This window comes from Salmo salar, chromosome 11 (assembly GCF_965601325.2).
Source record: "Salmo salar chromosome 11, fSalSal1, whole genome shotgun sequence".
In the NCBI taxonomy this organism is placed as follows: Eukaryota; Metazoa; Chordata; class Actinopteri; order Salmoniformes; family Salmonidae; genus Salmo; species Salmo salar.
Genome location: NC_138301.1, coordinates 18,081,139 through 18,102,529, shown reverse-complemented (window position 1 = coordinate 18,102,529; position 21,391 = coordinate 18,081,139). Strand labels below are relative to the sequence as shown.

At 45.3% G+C, this 21,391-nt stretch overlaps 1 protein-coding gene across 6 annotated transcripts in view; it reads left to right on the top strand.

Annotated features, from left to right (window-relative positions):
• The window catches only part of LOC106562138 (SH2 domain-containing adapter protein F), a 118,485-nt gene that overhangs the window by 4,232 nt on the left and 92,862 nt on the right, over positions 1-21,391 (top strand). For all 6 annotated transcript variants that reach the window (XM_014126783.3, XM_014126778.3, XM_014126781.3 and 3 more), the window contains exon 2: positions 17,345-17,486. In XM_014126783.3, coding sequence (XP_013982258.1) covers positions 17,345-17,486 — 142 coding nt within the window. The remainder of the gene's footprint in view (positions 1-17,344; positions 17,487-21,391) is intronic.

The window sequence follows — 21,391 nt, the reverse complement described above, 5'->3', positions numbered from 1 at the left end:
GACGTTGGTGTAGTGAGAGACCCCAAGTGTGATGGTTATGAAACGACATGTAGAATAGCCTATTCCTTTTCCAGGAGAACTACCTGTAGAAGCAACTAGGCTTATCAGGTATTACGCTGTATGTACTACACAAGTATTCCACTTGTTGTGGATTTGTTTTTCGAAGACGGTCAACATAATTTTGTCAGTTTTGATGGTGAGGATTTTCTAATATAATAGCACTAGCCTCTGCCCTTGTCAAAATGCAGCTGATGATATGACTGTTCCTCATCTTTTGATAACGGAATTAGAAAACAAAGCATCACTGTTACCAAACTTTAACTGCACTGTTCTTCAAGTAAACGTGTTTTTGTAAAGTTTTCTGTTAATTGTTCAAAGTAGTCCTTGTGCATAGAGTTGTATGGTTTGTGTAACTTTGCAACCAAAGGTTTTTGTTTGACATACATTTCAAAGTGAAAAATTTGAGTCTCAGCATCACTCTGTTACCGTGGAATTGCCCCCTACCAACAACCCAGATGTGTAAAATCCTTGCTGCACCCTTACTGTGAGAACATATGATTTTCAGCTGGTAAAACGGTAACCGGTATGTGTTTTCTTTTCAGATACAGAGGAGGGGTGGTGTAGACAGGCTTTGAGTGTCAGGCAGTTTCATCTGATAATGCTGAATTTCCAAACAGCCTTGTTCTGACATGAGCTGTTATTTATTAAGATATTTTACAGTTTGTAACGTAGTGGCATATCAAGGCATGTATTATTCTTAGTTTAGGCCTACAACACATCAAAGAATGCTAGGATTCTGATCTTAATTGCATTTCTTCCACTGAACATGATCTATAGTAGATCTCACAATCCTATTTATGGACACTATACAGGAACTTAATAGGCTAGTCAATTGTACTGGCTGGAGTGAAGTGTTTGAATGCTGACTATAGGAGGAGCAAGAGCTAGGAAGAGAGGACCACACCACTGTCTTGTTACAGACCCAGCCCCATTGATGTTTTAATTACTTGACTAGTGGATGCTAATTATATAACTGCTTATCTAATGCTTGTGCTGCCAATAGCAGTCTATACTGTCTAGTGTTTTGTCTAATCTCAACCCTCCAAAGTTTTTTCATTCAGTTCAAATTGTATGTGTGTGTGTGGGGGGGGGGTGGGGGTGGGGGGGTGAAAGCCTTAGTTCATCAATGTATGGTGACTACATGAGACTTAGGCCTGCCCCATTATGTCCATTCTGATGGACTTTTATGACGACGAGCACGTAGGAGCCAGCCGCAGGTAAGAGCACCAGCTTGATAGTTTATTTTTAACGTGTTGTTTTCCTGTTTTATAACAACAAGACCTTCATGGTAGAGTGAGTAGAGGGAGATGATCTGTTATTATCCAGCTAATTAAATGCTCTCATCATCATCGCTCTTCCCCCTGGCATGGTCTGCTCCACTCGACTCTGCACTAACTAACTTCTCAAGGGCACATGAAAGTGATGCCAGGCACAGTTTATGAAATGTGTAAACAAAAATAATACTGCATAACAGTCTCCCTTGTAAAGTCATGTTGCTAAATATATTGCTGTGTGGCTTTATGAATTCATAAACTGTCCTAGACACCAGGGTTGCCCTGGCCTTGAGACCCTATGCAGCAGTGTTTTAGCCACGTTATAGTTCCCACCATGGCCCACTGAAGCCGTTGAGTGAATGGGGCCTCTGAGTCCATAAGCCAGTTTCCGTACACTATGTGTAGAATCATGCAGTATAGGATCATAAACACAATATAGGCAGCTGTCCCACAGCCAGCTGAGACATTAGATTTGACAGATTTATTGCGTAGTTGTTTCCTTTTCCTTCCATGTACTTTTCAACAGCCTTTGACTCAGATGTTCATAAAGTCAAGTGATGCATTAGCAGCCAGGGAGACCATGGCTTATTTGTTTTGTCGTTTACATGTTCTATTCCTGTCCTTGAGACCTATTCCTGTCTCAATTGCCAATCTCGGTTGTTCATCTCAAAATCCCATTTTTACTCATTCTTTCATTTCTATGCTTTGTTTTGCCCTGCATACGCATGGCGTTTCTCTACATGTATATTTGAGCGTGTTGGAATGATGACTGCTACAAGTGGGCATCAGCTGCCTGAGCCTCCCCAACGTTCCCCAGACCAGATCACATCTCAGCTGGCTGAGCCTCCCCAACGTTCCCCAGACCAGATCATATCTCAGCTGGCTGAGCCTACCCAACGTTCCCCAGACCAGATCACATCTCAGCTGGCTGAGCCTCCCCAACGTTCCCCAGACCAGATCACATCTCAGCTGCCTGAGCCTCCCCAACGTTCCCCAGACCAGATCACATCTCAGCTGGCTGAGCCTCCCCAACGTTCCCCAGCCCAGATCACATCTCAGCTGGCTGAGCCTCCCCAACGTTCCCCAGCCCAGATCACATCTCAGCTGCCTGAGCCTCCCCAATGTTCCCCAGCCCAGATCACATCTCAGCTGCCTGAACCTCCCCAACGTTCCCCAGCCCAGATCACATCTCAGCTGCCTGGACCTCCCCAATGCTCCCCAGCCCAGATCACATCTTAGCTGCCTGGACTTCCCCAACGCTCCCCAGCCCAGATCACATCTCAGCTGCCTGAACCTCCCCAACGCTCCCCAGCCCAGATCACATCTCAGATAATGGAATCAGAGCAGGCGCTGTGAGCCAATCAGGTGTTCTTTAGCCGAGTCCTTGAAGGGACAGTTGTGTGTAATTAGCTTACGAGTAGCGTCTCAACAGCGCGTGGGGGTTTGAACCGACGCTCTTTAATTTCCCATGGAATAAACATGCTGCGGCTTTACCGCGCGTCCCTTTGTCTTTCGCTATCTGTTCTAATCTGGTTTGATGTTTGATGGTCTGATTGAATTTGTGTGTGTTTTCCCTCCAGCAGGTGTGTGTGTGTGTGTGTGTGTGTGTGTGTGTGTGTGTGTGTGTGTGTGTGTGTGTGTGTGTGTGTGTGTGTGGGTAAATCAAGGCTGTTTGACTGGCCTATAGATTAGCAGTGCTTGGTGTTCTGAACTTTCCTCATCTTCATTCCCTCACTATCTCAAAGCCTTGCTTTAAAGCCTTGACTCTGGCATTCCTCTCTTCAGGGAATGCGGTTAGCTCTTTTGTTGTTCTGTTTTCTACTCTGCTCCTCTCTCAGTCCTTGTAGTGATAGGAGAAATGTCAGACGTAAACACTACCCGGGCATCTGACCTACTGGACGGGCACCAGAATCCATCATGTGATGCGTGGGTGTCTCTAGATGTATGAGCAGTCTCATACCTGTTTTACTATCGGATGGAAGCTGACAGGTTCTGATAGCTGGCTTTAGCTGAATGTCAGAGCATTACAGGAAGTGCACTTCTCCTCCCACTCCCACCTCCACACAAACACACGCCTGTTTACTTACACTGTATCGCCAAGGAAGAAGTCTGAAAGGAATTGCTTTCTAAGTGTCAAACCTGAAAGGGGTTGTAATTGCTGCTTAATTGTCTTCTCGGTGAAAGTCATTTCCAGATATAACACCCATGGGAGGTTAAATGTTCTCTTTCATTCTTAAAGGGATATTTCTGGTACACATGGAATATGGTCCAGTCAAACAGAGTAGAGGGCACAGAGTACAGTAGAAGTTAAAACATGCTGACCCTTTACTTTTAACGCTCAACCGAGTTTTAAGAACACTAACTATACAGTTTAAAAAACAAGTATGAGTTCATGATGACCAGAAAGCCTAGATAGCGATACTTTGTGGAATTGAAAGCTAGTTAGATCCATGGTGGGGTACAACATTTAGATTTTTCATGAAAGATTAACAATAAATGTTTTATTGATATGTTCACTGGGTATGTTTCACAAGAAAATGAATACTTTCCACATTATGATAATTGATTAAAAAAAAAACTAGTTGTTGGTTGCTATGGATATGCTGCCCCATAATCCCAGCTGAGCCTGGTCTAAGATGATTGCTTTGGCGCAGCATCTCCTTGTAGTCCAGTTAGAGGACTGTTGGGTAGTTATCAATCATGTTATTGTTTTCTGAAGTGTCCAAAAGGGCCATCCATTTGTTGAACTCTTCAAGGTATCCCAGCTGCCTTGGCAACTGCCACTATTGTATTCCAGAAGCAGATCATGCATTTCCAGGTGGACTAGGCAGCCATGTTTTTTTTTCTCTCCAAACAACAATACCCTTTTGTGATGTTTTATGGGTGTATCATATTCTGTCCTTAACAGTTGCACAGGGAATCAGTTAGGATATGCTTTCTAGATTCCCATGGCCCAGGCAGGAATCCTGGAAGAGTTCTTTAGGAGGAAGGAACCTAGAGCTCTGCTGGTGCTGGGCCAACACAGCTAACTTTAATTACACCCCGCCTCAACCCACCAGGATGATGTCATTCCGCATGGGGAAGATGACAACACGACAGGATCACATGGAGGAACCACATGAGGACAAAACTCAGTTGTGAAATGTTGATCTGGTCAGGAAAGAGATTATGCATTGATATTGATGTGGACTGTTTGTAGAGGTTTATACAACTTTATAACGACATGAATTGACTGTTTTTGAAAGCTGAATGATGCATAGCATACCTAATTCTCTAAATCCTGAGTAGCATATGGTGTATGACTAGAGGTTTACAATAGGTTAAGAGGAGTCTTCACCTGCTTTTAGCGGTTAGAGCGTTGGGCCAGTGACCAAGAAGTCGCTGGTTCGAATACCCAAGCTGACAAGGTGAAAAATCTGTCGACGTTCCCTTGAGCCAGGAACTTAACCCTAATTTGTTCCAGGGGCACCGTACTTCTATGGCTAACCCTGTAAAACAACACATTTCACTGCACCTATCTGTTGTAAGTCACAATAAAACATCTTGTTGAGACGGGATGACAAGTTAACCAATTTAACACAATGGCAAAGTTTTAATGAATTAAACCCCCCCCAAAAAAATATATTTTTATTTAACTAAGAAAGTCAGTTAAGAACAAATTGTTATTTACAATGACAGCCTGTCAGGGAATAGTGGGTTAACTGCCTTGTTCAGGGGCAGAGCAACATATTTTTACCTTGTCAGCTTGAGGATTCAATCTAACAGTCTTTTGGTTTTTATTTTACTAGGCAAGTCAGTTAAGAACAAATTCTTATTTTCAATGACGGCCAAGGAACAGTGGGTTAACTGCCTTGTTCAGGGGCAGAACGACAGATTTGTACCTTGTCAGCTCAGGGATTTGAACTTGCAACCTTTCGGTTACTGGCCGAACGCTCTAACCACTAGGCTACCTGCATTAAGACATTTCCCTTCTCTTTTTTTCCCTAAAGAGGGTTACTGTAGCTGTTCCACTGTGTATTTCTCTAGGCTTTCAGCTGTATAACCTGCATGGTTCATGTGAACCCAACAGGTCACATAATGCCTGGCCCTGTATGCAGGCAGTTATTGGCCACTGGAGTCAGGAGAGTTGTCAGTGGACACATGGCACTGTTTTGTTTAATGACGCGGTGTAGTAGAGCCTGTAAGGGAAGCCCTGGTTGGTGAGCACAACGTCAGACACTGATTTTAAAGGAACCAAATTGAGCCCTGAGGTTTCATTCCATCTAGGGCACGTACAGAAAGCCTGTGTGAAGCACTGGTATCTTTAACCGGTATCTTTAACCGCCCCACTGGTGGCTAACAGAAGGACAGCCCTTAACCTCAACTCTGAGTACACCAAACACTGCTGATCTTCCCATGTAGTTAGCCATATTTGACCTATGCTGGGTTTTCTGTGTGTAGAACATAGGCATTATCCCATGGTGTTTTAGATGTAGTGTAGAGGGGAGTTAAGCTGCACTGTTTCTCTATTTACTATCCGGGAGGTAGAGTGGAGCTCTTCCTTCACAGTGGAGCTGACCTATGACCTGTGCTCACTGACAGGTGCTGAGGCTGGAGTGTGTGTGTGTGTGCCAGTGGGGTCGTGGTTTCCATAGCCACAGGCACCGCCGGGGAACTGGCCAAACCTCTCATTATAGACTGAATGGGCACTGATGTCTCTCCAGGGCTTCGTAGGACACAGATCTTGTTAGGGGTAAGGTTAGAGAGTTTGCCCTGCTGTTTTCCCTTCTGTAATATCCTATAGTTACTACTGTTTGACATGTAACATTTGTTTTATTACTCTGTCTCTAGGTGTAGGCCTAATATAGTTCAGCCACCATATAAATTGCTTGGTGCAGTGATTGGACCAAAGGTAAAGCAACCAGGCCACTGACTGTCTGCTTTTGTTTGGTGGAAAATAAAGAACAAGAGGGTTGCTCCAGGATTAAGGAAGTGCTCCCTTCCTGACGGGAAGTGTTTACAACTTGGTGACATTCCCTTTTGACTGGGGCTGGGCAAGTCTCCGCTAGCTCGCCACTCTCAAACAGTCTGGGAATGTTGACTCTGCTCTTGCATCTGTGCTAAAATATAACCAGGCAGGGTTAATATTTCCTCATGCTGCAGCTTGAGAACTGTACTGGCAAGGGGTTTGTGATTGTGACATTGTACTGTCAATACAAAGCTGTGGTGTCGTGTTCTGTTAGGGACCTCCTAGTCAGGTCAGGCTGCAGTGAATTCCGTGTAAAGACTCCTTCCCTCTCTTCTGCTATGGGAGGTGGAAAGCCCCATAGCGATGGCAGGGTGACAGACTCCACCCTGCCTGCCTGCAAGTTCTATTGACAGTCTCCGAGCTGTTGGGTTTGACGTGCCGCGTTCTCTGTACACGCTCGCCACACAAAGGCTATCTGAGGCCACGTCGCTTCCGACCGCAATCAAGTCATCCTACTCACATCAAACTTCCCTGCTTTGTTTATGAACTGCTGGCTCCTGGGCCTGCCTCGTTTTGTTTTCCCTACTCTATATAAATCACACACCCAAATCAAAAGGTCATGCCCACTGGATTCACATTGTTGTTTTTATGTCAAGCGTTACTTTTCGTAGTTATGTCATTTTTGTCTCCTGCCCCCTTCCCTAGCATAGCAAACTACAATTTACCAAAGGCTGTTTCTTGCAAACAAAACTACTGTAAGTCTGTGTGTGTGTGTGTGTGTGTGTGTGTGCGCCTCAGCCTTTTATGTCTCTAGTGGATCAACAACTGGCCCATTCCTCCACACAACTTAACCACCAGTCCCTCTTCCTTAAATTCAAAGAGTCATACATCTATTTCAGAGGGAAAGAGAGCAGAGAAAGGAAATTGGATTTTGTCAAGCGTATCCTCAAGTGTTAATCTTGAATATCTGCTGAATATGAACAGTGCCTGAATGTGGGCCAGCCACCCTCCAGCCGAGGTCCTCCGTGTGCTATAAGGGCTCTCTGGGGAGAAGGTGGGACTTAGTCACACTTGAATGCACAGAGAACTGAAAGAGTTGAAGAGACATTCTTTCATAGAAAGGGATGATCGGCTAAAAAAGGGAATAAAATAGGGGATTGTACAGAAAAGGTAGAGTACAGCAGGTATTCCTGTGAGACTAGGAGGATGGTGAAGCATTGCGCCTGGGTTTCTGGCCTGACGTTAGGTGATATTACATTAGAAGTAGAGAAGCACCTGTTCAGGCTCAGTAAGCTCAAATGAAATGAAAATGGTTCATTTATTTATTATTATGATTATTTTTAAGGCTCAGCCTCAGTGAGTAGCCTGCTGCTCTGCTGTCCAAATTGTTTTCCTGTTCATGCCACGTGGCTCTTGGTTCTGCGTTACGCAATATGTGTTGTGTCACTCGGGTTTCTAGAACCTTGGAATGAGAATAGAAAGTGCTTTAAAAAAACAAAAAAACAATACAGAACAAGTTTGTGCAGCAGCTCCCTGGTAACATTTTGAGGACCCATATGCCATTGTCAGAGCAACGACTTGCGACCTTGACTCTCACTTCAGGGATAAAGAGAAAATACGGAAAGCTGATACTGTGGCAGACTGTCAGCGTAACATTCTTTTGTCACTAACTTTCAACTGCATTGGTAAAACATCCTCACAAATGTTGAATGCATTGTTCATAGCAGGAAAATCCAGTTTTTTTCTGAAGGGATCATCAGCGTGACATGAAGGTACAGATCTTCAGTATAAGTATATTATCATGAGCGTATCAGCCCTCCGCAGATGATCAAAATGATTTACAGTGTGACTAGTGTGGCTGTCCTTCCTGTGTGTGGGAAAACATGACTCCTGTGAGGTCTGAATAGCCCTGCCTGCTGCATAACCTATATCCCACTCACAAGTGTAGGAGGGGAACACTGCACACAGTGGTGTGATGTACCTCTCTTATCTCAAGGCGAAGTGTCAAGTGCTGCTCTCTTTTCTCCCATTTTTATAATGCAGCTCTGATGTTTTTCTCGCTGTGACACTGCCCTGTGTTGCAGGGTATTGGTGTCACTGTCGTTGCGTCTAGATGTGTTCCCATGCAAAGTATATGATCAATGACGCACTAAACCACATCTCCATGTGCCAAAAGAGCGGGCTTTTCCCGGCTGCCGTGTGAAAAGCCGCCCCACATGTGCAGCAGCCCAGAGATCTACAGAAGCCTGTTTTATGTGGTCTGAATCTTTAACGAGACCTAATAAATAGGTTAACATGAAAAAGTGTGAGCTGTGCTTTGAACAACACAGATGTCTGACTGGGGGAAAGACCGAGAGACACGTGAGAGTGATGGCTGAACACATTGGAGTGCAAAGAAGGGAGATGCTAGAACGGATCCCCTCACCACAGGGAGCATGCTGGTTGAAGTAGCATGTGCTGCACTCTTTCCTAAATCCTCACTCCCTTAAAGCAAGTCATCTATGACTGGGGAAATGCATGTTTGGGAGATGTTGGGGAGAAGGGAGGTCTAAATATGTTTTCTTTTGTACCCAGTGTCACCACATGTACTAATTATCTATAATCTGAACAGCAGAATAGGTTCTTGAACGCTTTGTTTCTCTACAAATTGTTTCTCTACAGGTCTTCTCTTGCCATTAATATTTGTCTCTTTTTTTCAGCCTTTACTAAACAAGCAACATGCTTTAACCTCGGAACATTGAGTCTGAGAGTGCTTTAATAAGGCTAAAAGCAAAGCTGACAAATTAATTCAGCTGCAAGGAGACAAACATGATTTCACTTTACTTATGAGAAGTGCTCTCCTCCACTTAGCATTGCTCTACTGTAGCTTCTATTGCTTGTGGCTGATTGAAAACAATGGGTACTCATGGAAAACATCCATTTGATTAGCTAGCAGCTATCTTCCCTGGCTCTTAAGTAGGCATTCAGGGTTGGCGTTGCCACGTCCTTGTTGAGGCCCATAGAGCCACATGCTGATTCCCAGGCCAACAACCCTGGTCTATTAGGAGATGTTGTAATAAAGTTTCATTAACGTCAGAGCTGTATAGTGGGAAAGCTCCATCTATACTGTCTTTTCACTCGTTTGAGAGGAATATAGCCCCCAGGTGGAATCATGCTTCTCAATCGGGGTTCCATTGAGTCCTAACCAGATTTCCTCTCCCATCTGTGAATCATACAAGTATCTTATTGATAGAAGCTGTATTGTGTCAACAACAGAGGTTGCAATTGGTTCTGCTTTGGTAAATTGCCTTGTGGCAATGTTTGATGCCAAGCTGTTAGCTTCAGATGACTGGAACTGAGCTGAGTGCATGTATCCTGTATTTCTAGTTGAAGATAAGTTGGAGCAGTCAGCAATAGGCAGTGTGATGTTATCTGTTGTTAAATTTCCCTTTTAAAATTAATATTTGTCTAAACAGGAGTGTAAACATGCTGGAGTGTAAACAGTTCTGATATCATTTTTTCAAACTTAAGAACAAAAGAGTTATGGCAGCAAAAAAGAGCCCTTTGAAACGCCCTAATTCAATCGAGCAGCTAAGCCCTGAGTTGTATTAGGTTATCAGTGGCTCAAATTCCCTGTGGCGTGGAGACATAAATCACAAATGCCAGTCCCTTTTTTCCCCCTCCCCTCCTCCTCCCCTCAGCCCCCAATAGCTCTGATATCCCTCATCCTTTCTGGACAAGCTGTGACATTTGTCACATTTCCGTGTAACGTCTCCACAGTACATGACTGTCACCAGTCGTTCAGGTGGCTACTCAGATGGCTGGCAGGGCCGCTGGCTGTCATATTAGACACGCACGCACACACATGACTATCTGGTGCATCCAATGGTAGTTTACTTTTGTTATTATTTGTTTTTTAGTGTTTATAGCTTGAGGAGTTGGATTTTGCTTATAAAATGTCAATGACGGAATGGCATAGTTATCTCAATAAAGTTTGGATGTGGGGGGGGGAAGCTATACATTGATGCAGCATACTGCCAAAACCCTATCATCCTATACGATGACCACAAACGAAGACTTTAATGTTCTTCCTTTTATGGCCCCAGATGCTCTATATGATAATTGCCTGTTAGATCCACTTGGTCTGCATGTGATGGTGTGGGAGAAAGAAGATTGGTCTATTTTCCTAGTTCTAACGTCCTACAATCTAAGCTAGATTCCCTCAATCTCACACAAATGATCAAGGAACCTACCAGGTACAACCCCAAATCCGTAAACATGGGCACCCTCATAGATATCATCCTGACCAACTTGCCCTCCAAATACACCTCTGCTGTTTTCAACCATGATCTCAGCGATCACTGCCTCATTGCCTGCGTCCATTATGGGTCCGCGGTCAAACGACCACCCCTCATCACTGTCAAACGCTCCCTAAAACACTTCTGCGAGTAGGCCTTTCTAATCGACCTGGCCCGGGTATCCTGGAAGGATATTGACCTCATCCTGTCATGAGAGGATGCCTGGTTGTTCTTTAAAAGTGCTTTCCTCACCATCTTAAATAAGCATGCCCCTTTCAAAAAATGTAGAACTAAGAACAGATATAGTCCTTGGTTCACTTCAGACTTGACAGCCCTTGACCAGCACAAAAACACCCTGTGGCATACTGCACTAGCTTTGAATAGTGCCCGCGATATGCAACTTTTCAGGGAAGTCGGGAACCAATACACACAGTCCGTTAGGAAAACAAACGCTAGCCTTTTCAAACAGAAATGTGCATCCTGCAGCACTAATTCCCAAAAGTTATGGGATATTTGTAAAGTCCATGGAGAATAAGATTACCTCCTCCCAGCTGCCTACTGCACTGAGACTAGGAAACGCTGTCACCACTAATAAATCCACGATAATCGAGAATTTCAATAAGTATTTCTCAACAGCTGGCCATGCTTTGCACCTGGCTACCCCAACCCCGGCCAACAACTCTCTACCCCCCACAGCAACTGGCCCAAGCTCGCCCGCTTCTCCTTCACCCAAATCCAGATGTTTTGAAAGGGCTGCAAAGTCTGGATCACTACAAATCAGCCGGGCTAGACAATCTGTACCCTCTCTTCCTAAAATTATCGGCCGAAATTGTTGCAACCCCTATTACTAGTCTGTTCAACCTCTCTTTGGTATCGTCTGAGATTCCTAAAGATTGGAAAGTGGCTGCGGTCATCCCCCTCTTCAAAGGGGGAGACACTCTAGACCCAAACTGTTACAGACCTATATCCATCCTGCCCTGCCTTTCTAAAGTCTTCGAAAGCCAAGTGAACAAACAGATCACCGACTGTTTCGAATTCGACCGTACCTTCTCCGCTATAAAATCTGGTTTCCGAGCTGGTCATGGGTGCACCTCAGCCACGCTCAAGGTCCTAAATGATATCATAACCGCCATCGATAAAAGACCGTACTGTGCAGCCGTCTTCATCGACCTGGCCAAGACTTTCGACTCTGTCAATCACCGTATTCTTATCGGCAGACTCAACAGCCTTGGTTTCTCTAATGACTGCCTCGCCTGGTTCACTAACTACTTCTCAGATAGAGTTCAGTGTGTCAAATCGGAGGGCCTGCTGTCCGGACCTCTGGCAGTCTCTATGGGGGTGCCACAGGGTTCAATTCTCGGGCCGACTCTTTTCTCTGTATATATCAATGATGTTGCTCTTGCTGCGGGAGATTCTTTGATCCATCTCGACGCAGACAACACCGTTCTGTATACATCTGGCCCTTCTTTGGAGACTGTGTTAACAAACCTCCAAATGAGCTTCAACGCCATACAACACTCCTTCTGTGTCCTCCAACTGCTCTTAAATGCTAGTAAAACAAAATGCATGCTCTTCAACCGATTGCTGTCTGCACCCGCCCGCCTGACTAGCATCACTACTCTGCATGGTTCTGACTTAGAATATGTGTACAACTTCAAATACCTGGGTGTCTGGCTAGACTGTAAACTCTCCTTCCAGACTCACATTAAGCATCTCCAATCCAAAGTTAAATCTAGAATCGTCTTCCTATTTCACAACAAAGCCTCCTTCACTCATGCTGCCAAACATACCCTCGTAAAAACTGACTATCCTACCGATCCTTGACTTCGGCGATGTCATTTACAAAATAGCCTCCAACACTCTACTCAGCAAATTGGATGCAGTCTATCACAGTGCCATCCATTTTGTCACCAAAGCCCCATATACTACCCACCACTGCGACCTGTATGCTCTCGTTGGATGGTCCTCGCTACATATTAGTCACCAAACCCACTGGCTTAATGGCATCTATAAGTCTTTGCTAGGTAAAGCTCCACCTTATCTCAGCTCAATGGTCACCATAGCATCACCCACCTGTAGCACGTGCTCCAGCAGGTATATTTCACTGGTCATCCCCAAAGTCAACACCTGCTTTTGCCGCCTGTCCTTCCAGTTCTCTGCTGCCAATGACTGGAACGAATTTCAAAAATCACTGAAGGTGGAGACTTATATCTCCCTCACTAACTTGAAGCGTCAGCTGTCAGAGCAGCTTACTAGTCGCTGCAGCTGTACACAGCCCATCTGTAAATAGCCCATCCAACCAACTACCTACCTCATCCCCATATTTGTTTTTGTTTTTCTGCTCATTTGCACACCAGTATTTCTACATGCACATCCTCATCTGCGCATATCTCACTCCAGTGTAAATTGCTAAATTGTAATTACTTTGCCACTATTGGAAAATGTATTGCCTTACCTCCTTACTTCATTTGCACACACTGTATACAGATTGTTCTATTGTGTTATTGACTGTACTTTTGTTTTTCCCATGTGTAACTCTGTGTTGTTTTTGTCGCACTGCTTTGCTTTATCTTGGCCAGGTCGCAGTTGTAAATGAGAACTTGTTCTCAACTGGCCTACCTGGTTAAATAAATAAATAAATACATAAATAAATAATGGAGGACTGCAGCCCAATTGAATTGTAATCTCAGAAGCTCTCTCTCTGCTAACTGTGTGGAATGCCAAGTGGCAGGTGCCTGTTACACTCTCTCTCCTAAGATAATGCTCTCACTAGGCTCACACTGATTCGAAAGAGATTTCATTCCTTGAGAGCTGCAATGTATTTTAAGCAGTGTGGGGCTATTTCTCCTACTATGGCTGACTGGCTATCTAAGCAGCTGCAGGTGTAAGACCTGGTGAACCTGGTAGCTCAGCACGACACCAGGCTGGGAGTCATTAAGTATGTTCTGTCTGTGCTGCTGCAGTGTAGTGATATGTCCTGACTGCTTCCAGGGGGGGGCGAGATGTCATAAGTCTACAGGGTTGCTTTGTTAGGCTACTCACAGCTTACATCTCTGCTTAGAAAAGCTCACATACAGTATAGCACTCTATATAGAAGCACTGCAGTATTGCACTCACTGTGGGTGAATTTGACTTTCATGTGGTGGCTTGGCTGTGGTCCTGACACACCCTGACATGCCAGCAGACAGATGGTGGGTCCGCAGGCAAGCAGGCCGCCAGGGAGGGTTGGAAGCGGGCGGGCTGGCAGAAAGGCAGGCAGGGAAACTGGTAGGCAGGGAGGCCCCGGGAAGGCAGGTAGGGAAGCAGGCAGGCAGGCAGGCAGGCAGGCAGGCAGGCAGGCAGGCAGAGCCTCGTCTCTGATGGTCCCCTCTCTCCATGTTCCCTTTTCCTCCAGCTGGGAAGCATTAGTGCAGTGTGGCGGGACCGTTACAGAGAAGGGGTAACTCCCAAAAACACTCAGACTAATTGAACCCCTCCTCCCAAATACTTTTTAGATGTGGCCCAAGGCAGGGGAGTCAACACCCACGTAGTGTGGTAACTGCCAACTTTTACTTTCATTTGCACTGAGTTGTTTGCTTATTTCCCCTAAATACATTTTTACTGAATAATGGATATGGAACTGTAAGATTGATGTGGAGAAATGTCAAATGGAATGTAGTTTGCCCATTCCATTGCTTGTTTTCTACGTTTTTTTTTAAGGCTGTTTCTTGGCATCTTAGGCAGAGAAATCGCTGTCGACACACAAATTAAAATCTCTGGAGAATTTTTTTTTTCTTCTAAAATATGAAAATCTGGTGGGGTAGCTAGTACTAAGTGATAAGGAGAGGTGGTGGGAGGCAGGACACTGCCATCCAGAACCAGCCTCAGTATCATCCTCCGCTTCAGGCTCCAGAGGACAAGCACAATGGCTCTCCTCTCTCCCTCAGCAGCAGCAACATTACCACGTGCTAAAAAGAGCTTTCATCGGCTGACTGTGGCAAATGATTGAGCGAACAAGACCAGTCACAGGGCTAAATATACAGTATGTCTGGCTTGATTGCAATGTTCTTTTCCACTTTGTTTAATACATAAATCTTTTTTGGTCCCTGCTGTTTGATGACAGGACCACACAATCCAATATAATGTTTGTGGGCACGGCGGCCATCCGTCGTTAAGCTAGCTACAGCTTTGTGGCAGTACACTAACAAGGGAAAGGTGTAGAATGAGGATGTAGAGTAGAACTGTCCTACTGACAGTTATCGTGCCCTCTCCGAGGAGGGCACTGACTTGAGTCGTTGAATATCTACTTTCATATACACCAAGATATAGTAAGTATGGGGTTGAAGGCATGCCAGTCATAAGGCACAGTTTCCCTTAATTACTAAACCAGGCTTTCTCTGCTGGGTTTACCACGTGGACAAACAGACGGCTCCTGGCATACACTGCTGCCTACACTGCTGCCTGCCCTACAGAGGCAGCTTAACGCACTGAGGCTCTCTCTCTTGCTCTCTCCCACATGGAATGTGTTCAGTCAGACTGGGTTGCCAGTCCTCTGGGCTGGCTGTAAGTACACTCTCCCCTGTTTTGGTCAGGATTACTTAGTATCTGGTTTGGGCTGTGCTACTGTATCCATACGGACACAGACCGAAGGTGGTATATAGTGTGAAGTGGATAAAGATACTCCATGTGACGGAAACATGCCATTTGTAACCGTTGAATACTTCAGTGTCAGGGACAGGAACATCTGTAACCTGACTGGCTGAATTGATTTAAAGTTGTGCGTGAGATGCATTATATTTGTGGTAGAAAAACAAGCCAAATGAGTGTTTGCATTGGATGCATTTCCTCTTTTAATATCACAGAAGAAAAACAGAGGAGGAACCCATAATTACGCTGTGGCAAACTAGTCCTAGTTATGTTATGTCCTGAAAACAGATGGAAAAGCAGGAGGCGGGCCATCGGTGTATAACACACTGTAGCCAGTATGAAGCACATTTTAAGGGTATTTTTTTAAACCTGCCTGGGGACTAATCTACCGATTTGTGTAGGTGATCTGTTAGAGCATATGCCGCCTACCTCCTATAAATCATCCGCTCCTCTTACCCTACGCAGCATTGCATCATCCAAGGTGAACTTTCACTCTTTAATGCTTTGCACTTTGAAAGGTTTCAGTTTTGTTTATCGTATCTTATCTTGTTCAGTAAAATCAAAACTGGATCAGAAGGGGAAGAACGGTGCTTTCCCAGGTGTTGTCAACCCCTGGAGTTGGGGAAATGCTTTAGAAATGGATTGTATTGTACTGGATTCCTCAATTCCCCTTAAAGTCCCCACCTGCGAGGCTTGGCAGGTGTCTTCCCCTGTGGGCTGTATTCCTGAGAAGGGTGTGGAGGAAGGGCTGTGGTTATGTTTAAGGACAGTTGGTTGGTTGGCGGTACAGTCATGGCATGCGTTAGCCTAGTTTACCCTAGGATTGCCCAGCTCTGTCCACTAGATGACTGAAGAGCTTATTTAGAGTGAAAATCAACCCCTTCCTGCTAATGTATGACTCATGGGGTGTAGTGCCAATCGACTCCTTTCCTGTGTGTGCGTGTGTGTGCTTGACTGCGTGTGTGTGATTGTCTGTGCATATGTGTCCTGTGTGTGCTTGTCAATGTACAGTATGCTTGTCTGCACATTTTGTGTGTGTGTGTGTGTGTGTGTGTGGTGTGTGTGTGTGTGTGTGTGTGTGTGTGTGTGTGTGTGTGTGTGTGTGTGTGTGTGTGTGTGTGTGTGTGTGTGTGTGTGTGTGTGTGTGTGTTGACTTAGTCAGGGTAGGTCTCAATTGAGTTGTTTCTCAGTTTTTGGACCCAGCACCCCCCACTCCTCCAGTCCGTCTGTCTGCCCGCTGGGTGAACAGATTGGCACCACTATTGATTCTGAAGAGTCCCAATTGAAGATAGCCCATGCATGTTCACCTCCTGGTACTGGTAGTATCCAGTCCAACACCCCTCTGGTCCAAACCCCCTTTGGTCAGCCTCTCTCTTTGGACTCCCTGTCCAACATGGCAGATGGGAGAGAACTTGAAATATTTACTTTGTTATCTGGAAGAGAATTCTGTATGTAAAGGGGAGAAGTTTTCTTGGGCCTCAGGAAATTGCTCTGGCCAGAGATGCTGAAACTGTGTGTGGACAGTCATTTTGATACCCTAAGAGTTGGCTGTATTTCTGGGGCTCAGGACAGGATGTCCACTTAATTGCCAGCTTCTGCAAGACATTCTTAGTAAAGAGAGCAAGACTGCAATTAGCCATGGCTCGCAGCCAAATCCCTGTACATCTGCAGAATTGTTTCTCTTTAAGACAGTTTACCAGTTGCGGGCTGTCCTCTTTTTCTCCCCGCTCTTTGAAAAGCCGGCACTGTCAGAGTGCCACGGTATAATTAGACATAGAAGGGAGCACTAAGTCTAAAGAGGAGATGGTGGAACTGAGACACACGGAGGAAGAGACTGTTATTTATGTCTCTCTCTCTCTTAATCTTCTGTCTGGGTGTTGTGACGTGTGGAGATCACATGTTCCTGCAGAGCCCAGACGGGTACTACCACTAATACGGTCACCTCCACTCCTCTCCTAAGGTTCCAGTTACATTGCAGAGGCAGGAGACGAGGAGAAAATGTAACTCCCTGGGCTCCGGAATGTGTTGTGGTTTTAAACAGAGCAGTTAAATGTATTCTAATCTTTTCTCACCTACTCTCATTCCCTCCCTCCCTCCCTCCCCTCCCCTCCCCTCCCTCCCTCCCTCCCCTCCCTCCCTCCCTCCCTCTCTCTCTCCAGCTCATTATCCTGGATGATTATGCAGACCCGTTTGATGCGGAGCAGGACGGGGGGACCCAGGCCACCACTGAGAAGGTGACCCAGACCAGCACAGAGAACGATGGCTACATGGAGCCCTATGAGGCCCAGAAGATGATGGCAGGTAGATCAGTACTCTGTTCTCCCCTGGGCTCTTCAAATCTCGGCACATTACATTTGACATTTTAGTCATTTAGCAGACGCTCTTGTCCAGAGTGAGTAGTGAGTGCATACAATTTCATCAGTTATCAGTTGCCACCTTCATTCGTCTTTCCAGACGTTTGGGAGATGGGACTCGTGTATCCCCCTAGTCAGCCGTTGAGGACTTGTGGCTTTGTAATTGGAGCGACTGCCTGGCCGCCAGAGAGCCCAGTCCTACCCTAAATGTTCCCGTAACCCTGGGTGGGGGCCCTGACCGGGTGCTGTCAGCCAGAGCCAGCTGAGCCCGAGGGCAGAGGCGTCACACTCTGAGGTAACATGCAAGGCAGAGCAGAGCAAAGTTAAGAAAATCTAAGCAGTGCAAAGCAATGCTACCCGCTACCTCTTACTAACTCACATCTCTGGTTGGGTTTAGTGTGGTGTTTAATATGACTACTACCAGACCGTATTTGTTGGTCAACTGTCTGGTGTCTTGGATTAGCCTTCCATTCAACCTCAGCCTCTCTGTGGAATTACATGTTACATGTCTAGTAATGCATCTTAGTCTTCATCATGTCTGCATATGGAAGCTGCTTCTTTGTTGACAATTAATTAGCATGTCACTTGACCATATGTCACTTGACCTTGTGTTTGTTGGCTTGCCACTAATTAACTTGGTCAGATGGCCACGTGGCATGCTACATGACGGATGCGGTAGACCACAAAATGATTCTGTGGAGAGCTGGGTATCAGAAATAGAATTGAAAGCAGTTGTTTTGCTCTTAAATAGACAGAGAATACATTCTACTAGCAGATAGGTAATGTGAAAACAACCTCCACAGTAAATACATCTTCAGGAAAGACAGGCCTTTAGATGTATTTTTTGTTGTTGAACTAGTCATGTTCGGTGACAACCGTGCTGCTCTGAAGGAAGACATGGATTTGAGACCACAATAGCTCTGCTAACGCTAGGATTCAGCAAAAACCCTACTCACCACAACTTTGTCAAAATGAACATGATTATGCAGTGTGCGAAGACAGAACAACGTCAACAAAGAATGACGAAAACAAGCACAGAATTCCAAGATATTTAAAGGAGAATCTTGCGGTTAGCATATTCCCTCACTGAACATTCCGGAGCTTTGGACCAGTCACCAAGCGGTCTGTTCCATTAGGGATGTCAAGGCTCAGAAGACGAGGCGTTTTTATAAGAGATTAGAAGGTCCTGACCTCTCTCATGTTGGGCTCCGTCTTCCTCCCTGTCCCCTCACCCGCCCTCTCTCCCCAGTCTAATGGCAGAACCACTTTACTGTGGCCATCCCTCCTCTCTTCTGCTCCATACCTTGACGACAAGCTAGGACTTAATGGCCCTCCTGACACCCTTTCGTCTTCATCAGTTTCACTGGTTTGACCTTCAACCCTGACTTTTTCTCACTGCTGAATAGTAAGGTTTAATGTGACCAGAGACTTCTGGCTTATGGTCTTTCCTACCCATGTGGATGAAGCTTAGAGGGCCGTAATGAAACAGGGTCATAACCCTGCCAGGCTTCTGCTGTAAAGCCCTTTTTTTTGTTGCATTTGAATTGGAAACCTTTTATTGCCAATCAACAATGTTGATAGGAATGTGGATTGCGAGCAATCAGAGTAATCAAGCAATCACATTGTAAGACATAATAACACAACACAAATAAACTTTACATCAGTAAATATCTGTATGAATGTCCTCGGTGTGTAACTCATGTCTGTGTACGTCATCAGATCTGCATCAGATTGGAGATCCTTTTGACATACATTTACATTTTCTCACTCATCAGAAGATATCCGCCACGATTAATAAAGCTCCCTGTCTGTAAGGATCATACAGTTTTACTGACGGCCATGTCTATTTCTGCTGTGTTCAGGGACTGTGGCGTATTCCTTGTAGTTTATTCTATTGATTGCCAGTTCTAGTTTTGCTCTTGTTTTGACTGAGCTGTCAGGGAGCATTTCAAATGGTGCTGTTTTCTGGATTTATGTTTTCTGGATTTATTCAGCCCACTTCTGCCGTCCTGTTGATAACCACAGTAAACTAGCAGAGCACTGAAAGACGGATTCATCAAGCAAGTGTCAAATAGTACACTTTGATTTACACACACACACACACACACACACACACACACACACACACACACACACACACACACACACACACACACACGCGCACACACACACACACACACACGCGCACACACACACACACACACGCGCACACACACACACACACACACACACACACACACACACACACACACACACACACACACACACACACACACACACACACACACACACACACACACACACACACACAGGGTTACCCTGAATGGTTGAAATGGCTGTATTGGCCCCATTCCTTGTATTCTGTCTATGGACAGTGTAATTACTATGTTCCCCCTGATTGACCAATGTCCTGCCAAAGCTCTGGCACTTGCAGTGTTGAGCATATTTGGCAGGCTCGTGTCCTACAATTCTGTGGTGGGAGAGGAAGAAGGAGAGGGAGACGAGCCACTGCCCAGACCTCTGCAGTATGGCAGTGGAGGGATTTACTGGAGTGAAGCCTGGTCAGAAATTCTCCCCTCCCTCCCTCCCTCCCTCCCTCCCTCCCTCCCTCCCTCCCTCCTGGTCCAGGCTGAAATAGGTTTTTCCCCGGCAGTGTTACCCTCTGCATTGTTAACAGCAGAGCCTGACTTTCTCTCTGTCGTCTCAGTCCACTGGTACTGGACCTCACTGATGTGCATCGACTGGCTGTAACTCAAATCAACAACTCTCCTAGATCTCCCTTTTATGGTTTTCCAACAGAGCACGTTTTTAATTCACACCGACCACATTTATATAGACTGTTGAAGAGCATTGGGCTTACCGCTACATAAAAGCGACTGTAATGTTTAAACCTTCAGAGGTGTGTGAATCGTAGTTTCATATAAAATGTGTATCTAATTAATTAGAGGCACTGGATCATTGATAAATCAGACTGGTTTCTAATAATATTGGTTTATTGCTTCCCCCCTCTCTCTGCTTGTCGACTCTAGCCTTTCTGCAGTCTCAGGTTTCTCCATAGATTGAATTTGTCTTTACCACTCAAACCTGGAGTCTCTTCACGCACGAGACTCACAGCCACACAGACTCACAGGAACAAACTTATACAGTATTACAGTTTATTAATACAACTTGAAATACAGTTTATTAATTCAATTTGAAAATGACAGTTTTGACACTCCATTACTACAAATGGAGAAAGAGACCATAAACAATACGGTAAGTGAAATCGACAGTGCATGTTTAAGCACAATTAATTAGCATTATTAATTTGTGTAACTAAGCACCAGCACTGATGTCTTTGTTAATGACGTCCTGTCCGAGAGCAGTTGAGTTTAACTTTAGTTGGGTTTGAAGTCTTAGTTACGTCTAGGCCGATTTCTCACAGGACCAGAAATGCACTTCGCTGCATGGTGCATCATGCCAGCTTTTTTCTACAGGAGAAGGACGTGGCCATTGTTCAGCGCAGTCCTCGTCCCGTCCTAGATGACTATTAGGCTGTCGACTTGCCCAGTACCCAGTGGTAAGCGGTGTGCCATCCACCCAATTCCAGATCCTCTCTTCATCTCTGTCCGTCAGACCAATCCAGACTTCCCAGAATCCGTTGACAAATACCTGTTCCTCTCTGCTGTTTTATGACCACCAGGTCAGCTCACAGTCCTGTCTGCTCTCCACCCAGTTTCTCTTCTCAGTAGAGATGTAGTACAAACTGGATTTAAAACACCTCCATCCCAGGCTTGTTCAACTCCAGGACAGGGAGCTCTGTCTGAAGACCATCTCTCTCAACCTGTAACTGGTCTTTTACTTTGGTCATGT